The sequence below is a fragment of the Drosophila miranda genome, chromosome 5, assembly GCF_003369915.1.
Source record: "Drosophila miranda strain MSH22 chromosome 5, D.miranda_PacBio2.1, whole genome shotgun sequence".
Lineage (NCBI taxonomy): Eukaryota > Metazoa > Arthropoda > Insecta > Diptera > Drosophilidae > Drosophila > Drosophila miranda.
In genome coordinates this window covers 1,443,305-1,456,254 of record NC_046678.1, presented here as the reverse complement: position 1 = coordinate 1,456,254, position 12,950 = coordinate 1,443,305, and the positions used below count along the sequence as shown (strand labels likewise).

Sequence of the window (12,950 nt, the reverse complement as noted above, 5' to 3'; positions counted from 1 at the left end):
ATCGGTACAGATTCAGATGGTAGCATGTTCCTGAAGTCAATTCGCACATTAAATTCATGTTTCCAAATGACATCATTTGGAGCAACAGAAATAGTTAACAATATTGCTGCAAACGGTCAACAATTTAATTCCACGTTCAAAATCAAAGGCCATGTTTATCATGTGTCGTCAGCAAGCTGGACGCTCTGTTAAATGAGCACAATGAATTACTGAAATTATTCAAATCACACATGCACAAACTACAAAGTGAACACCTGTTATTGACGACGTTGCTGGAATCATGATTGGCGACCGTACAGCTACGCGACAAATCGTGATTCGAAGAAGAAATAATGATCTTAAGTTTATTAGTGATACCCATCGTTCATATGACGCTCTTCAATATCCACAAATTTTCTGGAAGGGACAAGACGAGATCCCGTTATAGGCCAGACATTGTCTGTATGTGGCTTAGATTTGGAATTTTCTTTGCTTCTTAATCCTAATTCATTTCGCAATTATTTCATATGAAGTAAAATTTCGTTTGAGTTCTATTAAGAGGTCATACTGGATATACTGAGATAAAATCAGTCATCTCGAAACAGCTTCCAAACTTCTTTCGAATAAAACCTATTAAAATAATTCCTCAATCCTGAGGTATAGACCGTATAAACGTTTAAGTTTGTTTAAAACAAACATTTTGTGTTGATTTAAAACTTCTACAAAAAATTAAGCTCAAACACAAAACCCGATATTCCGATTTTGATCAGGCTTTTAACTATTTTTTCCGTCAGTAACATACAAAACAGATTTTTAACGATCATTGATATGTCATTACAGATCTACCTGAATTTCCTAAAATATAGTCACTCTTAGTTCAGAGTTGTTTGGAACATAGTGCTTTGCAGATAAATGAATTTGGGTCGTCGCAGTCGCAACAGAGAATAATCGGTAAGACTTCTGAGGAAGAGCGGGCACAGACTAATTGTCAGAATCGCTAGTCGACAAAGCAAATAACCTTTAAACCTTCGCAGAATATACAATATATATAAAAATTTAAATTTGTGTGTTCCAATCAGAAGGATTTGGAACGAATCCCACTATTATATATCTGACATATGAAAAATAGTAAGGTTGTTAAAAGTTTCAGCCACCGAAGCTAGCCTTTTTGATTATTCTTTATTTCGGCTGGCATTTATTATCCTATCGACTGACGAAAAACTTTGTATGTTTGCTTAAAATGAGCGACTAATAGTTATAGTTATCCAGTTATAGCGTCCATTTCAACACCAAGTCAGTAAGAATGCCGGTGTGAAAAAATTGACATATATGTACATATTTTGTAAATTTTTCAACACCGTTTCTAAGTGGTTTCAAAAATTGATAACTGAATTTTTGGTCGAGAACATCATAATATTTAAAAACTTTTTAGTTCCTCTTAACTTAGAATGCAGAAATTAACATTTAATAACTTGTGTAATTCTTTTAAAACAATTTATTATTAAAATACGTATGTTGTATTAAAAAATCCCCTTTATTGTCAATATATAAATTATTTAAATCATTAAATATTAAGATTGTCATATCTTATAAACAAAAACAAGATTCGTGCGATTACGTACGTACCTACATATAAAGAATAGAATCATTAGAATTTGATGACGTCATAATGCATTTCTTTTGCATTCTTGAGCACACAATATTCAATACACCTAAAACTTCGTAGAGTCCCTCAACTTCTAAGTTGTAAGAACAAAATCTTTGAATTATACTTTGTATACAGCCCGGTAAAGAAACTCTCTCAATTATTATGGAAATTTCCAAGTTTCAATTGTTACCTATGGTAGGATTCACTAATGAATTCAGACTTTATATATAGAATGTACTATATAGAATGCACATAAAATTACTGTGCACCATATAGAGCAGTATCATAATTTTTAAAAACTTTTTAGTTCGTCTTAACTTAGAATGCAGAAACTAACATTTAATAACTTGTGTAATTCTTGTATAACAATTTATTATTTAAATACGTATGTTGTATTAAAAAATCCCTTTTATTTCCAAATATAAATGTGATTTAATTTATATGATGTTTATATCGTATTAAGATTGCCGTTTCTTGTACACAAAAAAAGATTCGAACGATTACTTAAGTACCAAATAGAACAGAATCATACGAATATGAGGACGTCATACACAATATTCAATAGAACTTAAAACTTTAGAGACTGTAAACTTGAAATTTGTAAGAACAAAATATTTAAAAACTGTTTAATATACGTAGAATAGATAGATAGAACTTTAAATATTGAGAGGTTCAGAGTCATACAACAAGCAGAAAGTGTCTTTCTCTTCAGTTAGTATTTTATAAGTATGAGTGTTATTATTTGTTTACGATTGATGTTTTTCTTTAAAAGATTTCGCTCCTTCAACCTAGAAGCTACCAATTTCACCTTTAGCAAGAACCAGATCCCTTATCATCGTTAAATTCCCCAGAAGATGTACAGAGTGCGAAAAGACGCAACTCTATATTAACGTGGTATTACATTTATATTTAGTATTATTGCTTTGATTTTTGGTCACTTTCACGCTACGTATGTACATATATACCAAGACAACCCAATCTCCATGAAATACACGCACTAAGTTAGTCAATTCAATTCATTTTTTACAAGACATACTATAGTTTTTGTTAAACACACGACATGTACATAGAAGCAATTACGAGTATAATTTGGGTGCAAAACAACCATCCATCCTAAATGACTGAACGAATTGTATAGATCCGTCATATTTATATTTTATAATAATCTTATTCTAGCTTTGTTTATAATAATTTATTCTATAAATTTAATAGTATTTTTTGAAAGTTAACACGTAAGTTATATAGTACTATTAATTTTATAAATTTTGATCTCACAATTTTTACATTTTAAACTTATTTATGTAAATATTTATATCAAATGAATCAATAGCATTAAAAAAAAAAAATGATAATATATACCCACAAGCGGTAACAATGAAGACAAAGAATTTTTTTAATCAATGATTACTATGAAGAGTTTAACAATAAAAATGTTCATGGTGTTTTGCATGTTTTACAATGCCTACTGTATTGACTAACAGACAGTGGCATATTGCAGTTGAGCTATGTTGTTTCATAACTTGTTAACAAAGCAGCGTCGACCGGCTCTAAGCAGCTGGGACAAGTGAGACTTCTCATTAACCAGTCGTCTATGCATTTCACGTGATAAATATGCATACATGGAAGATAGCGAACAGCTTCGTCAACGCAAAATTCGGCCATACAAATAACACACTCTCGTGATTTTTTCGAGCTACCATCATATGTGCCTATTGGCAAATGTTGCATTAAACCAATCCGTTTTGCTATTTTAACTTGGTCCTCCTCGGAAAGTTGTGAATGGCCTGCTATTGGAGCATGGCCGATGGAAGTGGATGGCGATGGAAAAAAGATTTGTTGATATTGCTCGTTCTGAAAGAATAAACGAACCTACAGGTATGTATACATACATTTGCAACTAATCCATTTTTATGGACTTACCTGAAACATTGGCAGAGGTCCGCTGTTTTGCCTGTGTACACTTTCACTGCCTCGCAAAAGTGAAATGTCATCAGAACTATTAATTTTCAAGCAATTTCCCATTCTATCCTTTGGTGTGGTTTTATCGTAAAGGTGGTTTTATTTAAAGAAAGATTAACTTTGCGTTTATTAATTTTATAAGTAGCTGCGGCAGGTAAAATATCACCATGATACTCGGACTTATTCTATATTCTATAGTGTTTTTGTTTAAAGAACGTCTTTACAAGATGTAAGGTGTAATCTAAAGTATCCGAAAGCAATGGTATTACAGAAATGGATTTATCAGGAAATTAAGGCGCAGCAAAAATAGCACTGGTTTCAAAAAGTTCAAAAAACTATAAAATACAAGGAAGTTTTCCAAATTTGTCACTAAAATATGTGACTCGTTGTATTGAAAGGTTAATATTTTGTTGAAAAGACTTTGGAAGCAACAGCAGCTCAACATTTCGGCATTAAATTTCATATAATTTTCGCATCTTTCCTTTGAGATATCGATCCACGAAATGCAGGATACCACAAAGATCTTTATTGGTTGTCCTTTGGTTTCCCCATTAGAATCAGATATTTTAACTTCACATGTGAACCATCATCGATTTGTGACATGTATTGGATCACCTTGCTAGTACTAAATTCAGGCCCATACGATTATACTTGATTTTCTGTCTAATGATTTTATATGTGCGTCAGGGGGTTGTATTCTGCATTAGGTAGTCGTCTCACATAAGATCAAGACCTTTTTCCACCAAAAAATAAATGTCGGCTTTCGTCGGACCACAGAATGTTTTGATCCCTTTTTCTTCAGGAAAACTGAAGTTTTGTTTTGAAAACTGAATTCGCTTTACAGTCAGAAGTGGAATTTTTCTCGTACTAAGAGCACTCAATTTATTTTCTTGCAAGCATGATCTAACTTTGCTGGTACTTGCCGATTTTTAAGATCCTTTTGTAGCTTAAACGGGTCCTTCTTGTTTTATCAGAAATGGGGATATCACGGCCTTTCTTCCCTTTGTTTCTTGTTGGTAACATATTTAACATTATTGCGAATCATTTTATTGGGCAACAGACCATTTACTCACCTTAGCATAGGTGTTGTCTTATGAAATTAAAGATTCTTCACTACAGTGCTTTCCTTTTATTTTGTAACTTTCTTGTGACAATCGACTCAAGCCACCGATTATTTATTCAATCAAGACTTTTCAAAAGAAAATATCAAAAAACTTAAAAATTTTCCATTTCGCATATTTTTCGAACAATTTCCTTAAGTTTTTACTTTATTATTAAAACTGCTAGAGTTGTGAGAGTCTAAACACCTCTCCCAAAGAGAAGACTTGTAAAGTAAACATACTTTATATCATTGCAAAATGCAAACATATTTGATTTGATAGTGTTCAATAGAGGCTGTGGTACAAAACAGTGCTATTTTTTTCGACGCCACTGTACATACATGATAAACGTAAATTTACGAATTAATCTATGTAGTTATTTTCAAAATTTTATTACATTATACACATTATCTTATATGTACACTGACTTCGCACAATAATTGCACTTCACTGCAAACATATGAATGCGAATCACAAAAATTCAGTTTCTATTATTCGTCTTTGTGCATATGCATGTACATGTATTCAAACGTGTATATACGTATCTATGCGATAATATGTACATCAAAATGTGAATTAAAACCTTGGTGGCTAAGGTGACATAGTGCCATGTCTTAGGGACATAATATTACTTAAATAATTATCAATAAATATAATATTTTTTTCAATTTTACCTATTGTTAATTATACGACCAGTGTGACCGCGGATTTATCGTTAAAATATACCGTCCGACCCTCTGAAATATACCGAAACATACCATCTCATTTAAAAAATATACCGTAAATATACTGACGAATTCAAGTTATATTTTACATATTCCTCGTTTTTGATCTTACTTATCCAATTATTTTATACTTGACTGGCTAATTTGCCTCAATTTTGGTTCCTAAGCAACAATATAGCGTCTCGTATGATGAAAAACCGAACTTAACCCACTTAAACGGCGGCAAATATTACTGATTGTAAATTTTTATTGTAGATCCATTCCATATTTCCTCTAAACTTAAAAAAAAAAAAACACAATATGTCTCACCTGAATTGCTTAAATGATTAAATTTTCATTATTTACAGTGGCTAATTAAAATATCCCCTTGGCTTACAATGGTTTAATCGTTATCCGTCAAGGATTGGAAACCATATTGCTCAATTTTGATATTCCGTCGAATATTATTAGCTAGATGAAACATTTTGCAGTGACCACATAATTTTATCCGATTAGTGAATCAATTTTCTACTAAGCCAGTCTATTCTAAATATTTGCTTTTATTGGATTTCTATATACCGTTGAAAATGATATTTAATAGATTGATTAAATTGACAATATATACCATTATATACCGATATACCGTTATTATATCTCAGAAAAATACCTTTCAGGTACCTTTCAGAAATATCCCAAATTATACCTTGTTATTTTACTATACCTAAATTTCAAATTTTTTTTCAATATTATGTTATTTGATTAGGATTATTTCCCGCCTCTTAAGTGATATTAAACCAGTGCTTCTGTCAACGGGGTTCTGTCAGTTGACTCCTGTCAAAAAAGGGTTTACTGAATATCATTGTGGCCGTACAAGCATAAATAATGTCGAACGTCCGGTCGCTCATTTGAGGTCTCCACAGCCATAACAATCGGAAAAATGCATGATATCGTGTTGTACGATCGGAGATTTAGAGGGCGAGAGATCATTGGGTATGTGAAATCTATTCACAATCACGAAGCTCACAATCGACAAAGTGTGTAGAGGTAAAACCAGACTTCGTTAAAACAATAAATTGATTCTTTATGCAACTGTGTTTCATTTATAATGTAACGGAATTATTGAACAGCTCTCGTATAACCTGCGAATCGGAAATGGAGAGTTTCTCCAAATTTGTTTCGTTTCCCAAGACAAACTTCCACCCCATATACAGCCAATTCGGAAGGCCATCTGTGTTGCAAACGAATCCGTTCAATCCTGATTAAATACTCGATTTTCATCTTCACTTCGTCTTTTCTTTTTATCAGATGTCAAACCAATAATTCAGTAGTTAACTTGGCTTATTGCTCATCTTGTAAAAAAGTCGACTTAATTCTATTTTACCTTTGGTAATAAATCGTCTTCATTTTAGAGAAACGAGAAATTATTGTTTATCGCAAGCGTACGTTTGTTAGACTGGGTTGTAACTAGTGGTGTAGTGACATCGATATATATATGTATATATAATATATTGGCTTGCTTGTATGTGTGGTGGCAGTTATTTTAAAAATTGTATGGGTCAGTAACAAGTGTTTTTTTTTCTGTTTGCAGTATATTTTTTCGTTGCAGTATAATATTTTTTTATGAGGTTTGAAAATAAAATATTAATGTTCAGGCATACTTTTATGATGCAAAACGACGGCTGAAAGTGCGCGTGTGTATTTAACATGTCTGACGAGCGGCGAATAGCAGGATACATATTGAGCACATTTGTGCTGTTATGCGCCAAAATTTATTTCTTGCCAACGTTCCGATAACCAAATCGGACAAGCGCCAGTTATTTTTACGAATCCGCAAACTGTTGTTGCCCTGACCAATTATTTCCGACACAAATTTGAGGTTGGGTTAAGAAAAAATTATTTATAAAGATGTACGCTTTTGAAATCGAAGAAATCTTGCGGAATGTGGAAACGGGAGCATCAATATATCTGATTTCTAAAGAAAATTGGAAAACAGCCAGAGCCTAGCTGATTAACTCTCTACGATATCAAGTAGTTTTGGGTCGTTTTTGTCGCCAGAAGTTTAATGCGATAAATCGCATTCCATCGGGACTGGCGCTCGACCGATGCGATTGTGCAAAGGCCTTGCCGCCTACCTATTAATAATAATACTATTTTCGCATGGAACTGAAAAAGCTGCATCTTGACTTCGAAAGAGTCGGCTTACCCTTGATGTGTACAATATCTGATCCGGTATCCGAAACATATCCAATAAGTTGCAAGGTGTGTGACATAGAGATGTTGAAAAACTATCCAAAATGCCACAAAATAAATAAAATAACGATTTAGAGAACAGAATGGAACTAGCTAAAGTGACAACATAGCTGACTGAATAAAAATGAATTTAATTTACAAAAAAATGTATTTATTTTGTATGGGATGGGATGAAAGCAGTTCGTTCCCCAACACTAGTTTCCGTAGTTGAGTTGGCAAAAATACATCCATACAAAATGAACATAGATAGTATGTAGTAGCGGTCTGTCTGTTTTGTGCCAAATTAAAAACAAACCAGGTAATCATGGCGGAAGAGACTGTAGTTCTTATTTTATTGGTGATAGTGATGCTCGTTGGCTCTTATCTGGCTGGAAGCATACCAATGCTGATGAAATTAAGCGAGGTAGATATTCATACATCAAATTCTACGCAAGCATTTATTTACATATGCATAGGTATGTATGTACATTAATTCAACAATATTCTCTGAATTTAGGAGAAGTTGAAGTGTGTCACTGTGCTTGGCGCTGGTTTATTGGTGGGTACTGCTTTAGCTGTAATTATACCAGAAGGTATTCGTTCATTGTATATGGATAGTGAACGAACGACAGACTTGACGCCAGGTCCTAAACCTCAAGACTACTCGCAAACTATAGGACTTTCCCTCGTGCTTGGTTTTGTCTTCATGATGCTGGTTGACGTTTCTCAACGGAGGAGCAATATCGGTAGTGACGAGAAAAATACTGCCACACTCACGCTTGGCTTAGTGGTACATGCTGCAGGTATTTACTTTTTTTAATAGGTGTTTTTCGAACTTACATTTTATATGTCTTACATGCTTGACTGGGTAGCTGATGGAATTGCGTTAGGGGCTGCTGCAACAACGAGTCATCAGGACGTTGAAATAATAGTTTTTCTCGCCATTATGTTACACAAGGCACCTGCAGCATTTGGATTGGTTAGCTTTTTGTTGCATGAGAAAGTCGAGCGACAACAAATTCGTAGACATTTGGCACTTTTTTCCTTATCAGCCCCACTACTGACGATTTTAACGTATTTCGGGATTGGTCAGGAGCAAAAGGAGACTTTGAATTCAGTGAATGCTACTGGGATAGCTATGCTATTTTCAGCCGGAACTTTTTTGTATGTTGCCACTGTGCATGTTCTCCCGGAGCTTACACAAGGTGGCCATCATCATCATAAAGGTACCGCTTCCCCTCAGTACGAGTATCGGGTATTAGAGGAATCTCGAGATGTCGGCACTATTGACATGAACGGTATTGCTGCCGCGAGTAACTCTCAGAGTCATAGTATACAGGCTCTACGATATAGTGAGCTAGTAATTATGATATGTGGTGCGCTGCTACCGCTTATTATAACATTTGGACATAAGCATTAGAATAAGCACACGTACACTGTCGTACATTCCTGTCGTTCGCGCGTTAGTGTATAGAATCTATGGGCTTACATGCAATTCAATAAATTTCACTTGTTGCCCATAGTTGGGCACAGTTAATACAGTTCAAAAAAGATGATATATTCTGTAATGTTTGTAATTTCAAAGATTAATAAATATGAATTTTCAGTACATGTATTTCAAGTACTGTAAAAGTGGCATTTCATATACTTTTTTATTCGGCATTCAAGAGTAATGTCTTATATAAATAAAACCATTACACATTGCAGTTGTAATTGAATATTAAACTACAGAAGGACTTTGTCGAGGATCTAGATCTGGCGATCAAGTTCCATTTCGGCAAAATGGTGGTTGCGTTGTCATTGATATAAGAAGCTAGTTCAATAGCAATTTAGAGGCAGCTCCGATTAATAAATTGAATAATTTAGTTAAATCGAATTATATATGTTCTATCTCAATTTAGGTATTTTATTATAAGTTTAATAAAACATGCAAATTTAAAATTTTTGGCCATTTTTACTAGTACCTTTCGCCTATGGTATACAGGAGGAGAGACGGGAGTTTGAGACGAGAGTGGCTATATGACTGGCTATATGTAATAGTATCCATATTGATACACACTTGTTTTCGTGTGACATCAAATACGACTGCACTGAAAATGCAGTTCTAAAAAAAATATGTATGGGATCGGAAAAGATTCTGGCTTCTCTCCCGCAAGGAATGATTCCCGCTTAACACGTGTTGTTTTCAAAATGTTGTAAAAAGGTTCATATGCTACAGGGTAAAACTAAAAGGGTCAAAACATGAAGGACTGGACTTTGGTTTTTTACGGGGCTCAGCACTTCTCGTTGTTTTTATTAACCTCTAAATTTATTAGTAACGATTTCGGTTTATAGGTATACATATAACTTTTTACATTTGGCCGACTCAGTCATCGAAGCTGGATGAAAGTAAGAAATTTGCTGCTAGTTCTTCATCTTTTTCACAGGCAAAGTAAGCTTGCAGTACAAGTGCTTCCGGAAATCCGAGTGCTTTCAGCTATGGGAATTTTTAATTTAAATTGTACAAAATTTATATATATGTTATGAAAATGTTATATACCCGTTCTATAGCATCTTGATCTTGGGCATTTAGACGAATGGTTGGAATTCCGGCGGACTGTTCCGTGACTTCGCGGTCGGCGACATCTCTCCTTTGCAACTGGTCTGCAGCAATGCCACCAGCAGATGATCGTTGGTTGGCCACTGCCCCTTCTTCTGTTGCTGATGAGGGCAAGCTTTCTGTCCGCGTTGGAAAAGACTGTATTCGAGGAGGCGTAGACCGTTGAGTGTTATTGCCAGATGCGGATTCACCGTCAATTGGCTGGTTTAGCATATTAAGAAACGCATCCTGATTCTCCGAAATAAGTTGCAAAAGAGCTGGGTTCGTTTGGCCAATCTAAGTGCGAAAAGTAACTAAAAATTCATGTTATTTTTGTTGATGAACTTACCTGTTGCAAAACAGCATGTAACAGGTGAGGGTTTTGATATATTAGCGAGCGCATTTGAAGAAATTGTGGCTGGCTACGCAGAAACTCAAACGGATCTGCAAATAAAAATATATGCATAGGAAAATTGTACGTAGTTAGCTATATAGCATAGATATATTTCAAAATCAAGTTACCAGAAGATTGGGCTGGAAGATCGACAGCTGGTTCAGATATAGGTTGGGACCCAGGAGCTCTTGGATTTTGATTATTTGTCTCGTCACCGGCATTAAATAGGCTTTCATCCTCGGTGGGTATACCATTAATCAGGTACTCCACAGCCCGTTCAGGGTTGTTAAAGCTGGCGCCCATTGCACGTTCCACTTGGTCACGTGGGTAGCCCATTTCTACCATCGATAAAACAGTTTTATTGTATTCTTCTCCCATTAGTAAATTTGACTCGGCACGCGTTTGCAATGAAGCATTAGCCAGCTCTCCAACTAAATCGCTACTGGAATAGGGTCTTTGTATTGCTGTTTCAGTTGACGAGACGGACACAGAAGGTGCGGACTCTACAGCGCCAGAAATGGGAGTAGATCCACTTGTACTGCTTATAGTTTTTTCGATATTTTTTTCTTTTTCAAACAATTTTCCCTCAGCTTCGTTTGTCCGTTTTGGCTGAGTATCAGAAGTTGAAGATGCAGCCGTCGAAGCAGCTGTATCGCGTGTTAGCATTACTACTATAAACTTTTTTTCATCAATTTTGTATGACGCTATTGTACGGTCATCCATAAGTATGACTCCTGCATAGATCAGTTTTTGCTTTTCCGCAACGTACTCTACCCCGCGCTCGTCAAATATTTTCTTCTTGAGTTCCAAAACCTATACAACAAATGTTTTCAGAATGTGCTTACAACTTTAAATTAAATTTTATTCATAAATGCAAATGCATATGCACATACTATTTGTATTTATACGTGTAGCGTAGGCATATACAATTGCTCGCATATCTCTGCGTACACTTAGAAAACGAACTACATTTTCATGTTTAGTTGCGGATTACTTCTTATATAAGGCACTTTGGGCAACGATTTTTTTTTTATAATATTCTTTGCTTATTTCTAAACCTATCTACATTTGTTTTTTATTCAATAAAACAAACTTAATAGGAAAAAAAAATCATTAAAAAAAACATAAGACAAATTTGACACCTCAAAAGTCTGCGTACACTCTAACAATTCTGCGTACACGACTAAAATTCTAAGTTGTTAATATTTTGTGGGATCTTAATATCGTTTTAAAACATCTGCCAGACGTCTAGGCATTGAGTCAACCAGATTCCTGGTGTCCTCGGCAGTTATTTTGCCCCATTCCTCCAGGATAACTTCCTTCAACATGTTTTTAGAGCTTATGGTGTGCTTACGAATCCCGCGATCTAGTAAATCCTATAGATGTTCTATGGGATTCAGGTCTGGGGACTAAGGAGGCGATCGAAGCTCATTTTGTACATTGTAAAGCAAACAGAGCTTAACATTGTGGGCAGTATGCGTCGGATCATTGTCCTGTTGGCAGCAAAAGTCGTCTTCAAGCTGTAATTTTTGGGCACTCTGCTGAAGGATTTATTTCAGAATTTGAATATTTAGAGTTAGAGTGTACGCAGACTTTTGAGGTGTCAAATTTGTCTTGTTTTTTTTAATGATTTTTTTTTTCCTATTAAGTTTGTTTTATTGAATAAAAAACAAATGTAGATAGGTTTAGAAATAAGCAAAGAATATTATAAAAAAAAAATCGTTGCCCAAAGTGCCTTATATTAGAAGTTATCCGCAACTAAACATGAAAATGTAGTTCGTTTTCTAAGTGTACGCAGAGATATGCGAGCAAGTGTACATATTTACGTTTCACGAACATATATGGAAAAAACTACCACTCACCGTTTTTTCCGGGTCAAACTCAATAGTAAAGGTTTGCTGCTGCAGATTTTTTACGGTGATAATCATTTTGTATCTTGGATAAAATTTGTTAGATATAAAAGTGAAGTTTAATGTACATATGCATATGTAGCTGTATTATTCTTTTTCTTTTAGTATCGGTCGCTGAAATGTGATTTGTCATCATTTAGGATTAGGGCTGTGTAAATATATTATCGATATTTTATTTTGTTAGGGTATTCCTGAATGCGATCTTAATTTGATTTTGACGAAAACTGCAACTGAAGTTGATACGTCTTAGTTGTTTACTTCAATACCAAAACACATTAAAAATAAATAGTTTTAAACCATGTCCTCCTTCCTGAAATCACTGAAGTGATTATCATTGTTTATTATGGTTTAATGGATCGAATTTGTGTGTGGTATAACACTGAAAAAAGTTTGTTAAAATTTATGACACCACAACCTATCACCCACTCAAATCGAAGAATTCTGTTTCA

At 34.5% G+C, this 12,950-nt stretch overlaps 3 protein-coding genes across 15 annotated transcripts; 1 reads left to right on the top strand and 2 right to left on the bottom strand.

Moving 5' to 3' along the window:
• Nucleotides 1–1,494: 1,494 nt before the first annotated feature.
• Nucleotides 1,495–7,609, bottom strand: LOC108164403 (RING finger protein 11). 12 transcript variants are annotated; one of them, XM_033394349.1, is made up of 4 exons: nucleotides 4,660–5,063; nucleotides 4,510–4,595; nucleotides 3,548–3,655; nucleotides 1,495–3,496 (listed from the first exon to the last, which is right to left on the bottom strand). In XM_033394349.1, the coding sequence occupies exons 3-4, from the start codon at nucleotides 3,647–3,649 to the stop codon at nucleotides 3,131–3,133; spliced, it is 468 nt and encodes a 155-aa protein (XP_033250240.1). In that variant the 5' UTR covers nucleotides 3,650–3,655; nucleotides 4,510–4,595; nucleotides 4,660–5,063; the 3' UTR covers nucleotides 1,495–3,130. The 12 variants fall into 12 exon arrangements, with proteins under 12 accessions (XP_033250240.1, XP_033250239.1, XP_033250238.1 ...); XM_033394348.1 differs by having other exon boundaries at nucleotides 3,548–3,650; XM_033394347.1 differs by having other exon boundaries at nucleotides 3,548–3,704; nucleotides 4,660–5,062.
• Nucleotides 7,610–7,841: 232 nt separating this feature from the next.
• Nucleotides 7,842–9,262, top strand: LOC108164482 (zinc transporter ZIP9-B). 2 transcript variants are annotated; one of them, XM_017300239.2, is made up of 3 exons: nucleotides 7,842–8,043; nucleotides 8,137–8,422; nucleotides 8,492–9,262. In XM_017300239.2, exons 1-3 carry the CDS (start codon nucleotides 7,945–7,947, stop codon nucleotides 9,037–9,039), a joined length of 933 nt encoding a protein of 310 aa, XP_017155728.1. In that variant the 5' UTR covers nucleotides 7,842–7,944; the 3' UTR covers nucleotides 9,040–9,262. The 2 variants fall into 2 exon arrangements, with proteins under 2 accessions (XP_017155728.1, XP_017155729.1); XM_017300240.2 differs by lacking the exon at nucleotides 7,842–8,043 and having other exon boundaries at nucleotides 8,131–8,178; nucleotides 8,238–8,422.
• A 612-nt stretch (nucleotides 9,263–9,874) lies between these two features.
• LOC108164481 (UV excision repair protein RAD23 homolog A) lies at nucleotides 9,875–12,624 on the bottom strand. The gene is made up of 5 exons (XM_017300238.2): nucleotides 12,454–12,624; nucleotides 10,720–11,404; nucleotides 10,547–10,641; nucleotides 10,159–10,494; nucleotides 9,875–10,095 (listed from the first exon to the last, which is right to left on the bottom strand). Exons 1-5 carry the CDS (start codon nucleotides 12,517–12,519, stop codon nucleotides 9,985–9,987), a joined length of 1,293 nt encoding a protein of 430 aa, XP_017155727.1. The 5' UTR covers nucleotides 12,520–12,624; the 3' UTR covers nucleotides 9,875–9,984.
• Between the last annotated feature and the right edge of the window lie 326 nt (nucleotides 12,625–12,950).

Excerpts from the sequence above, each read along its gene's own strand:
- LOC108164403 (XM_017300054.2), bottom strand. Across the intron at positions 3,497-3,547 it reads GACCTCTGCCAATGTTTCAG|GTTCGTTTATTCTTTCAGAA; the intron begins GTAAGTCCATAA and ends ACATACCTGTAG.
- LOC108164482 (XM_017300239.2), top strand. The coding sequence starts at position 7,945 with ATGGCGGAAGAGACTGTAGTTCTTATTTTATTGGTGATAGTGATGCTC. Across the intron at positions 8,044-8,136 it reads TGCTGATGAAATTAAGCGAG|GAGAAGTTGAAGTGTGTCAC; the intron begins GTAGATATTCAT and ends CTCTGAATTTAG. Across the intron at positions 8,423-8,491 it reads CTTAGTGGTACATGCTGCAG|CTGATGGAATTGCGTTAGGG; the intron begins GTATTTACTTTT and ends TTGACTGGGTAG.
- LOC108164481 (XM_017300238.2), bottom strand. The coding sequence starts at position 12,519 with ATGATTATCACCGTAAAAAATCTGCAGCAGCAAACCTTTACTATTGAG. Across the intron at positions 10,642-10,719 it reads TCTTCCAGCCCAATCTTCTG|ATCCGTTTGAGTTTCTGCGT; the intron begins GTAACTTGATTT and ends TTTTATTTGCAG. Across the intron at positions 10,096-10,158 it reads ATCAAGATGCTATAGAACGG|CTGAAAGCACTCGGATTTCC; the intron begins GTATATAACATT and ends AAATTCCCATAG.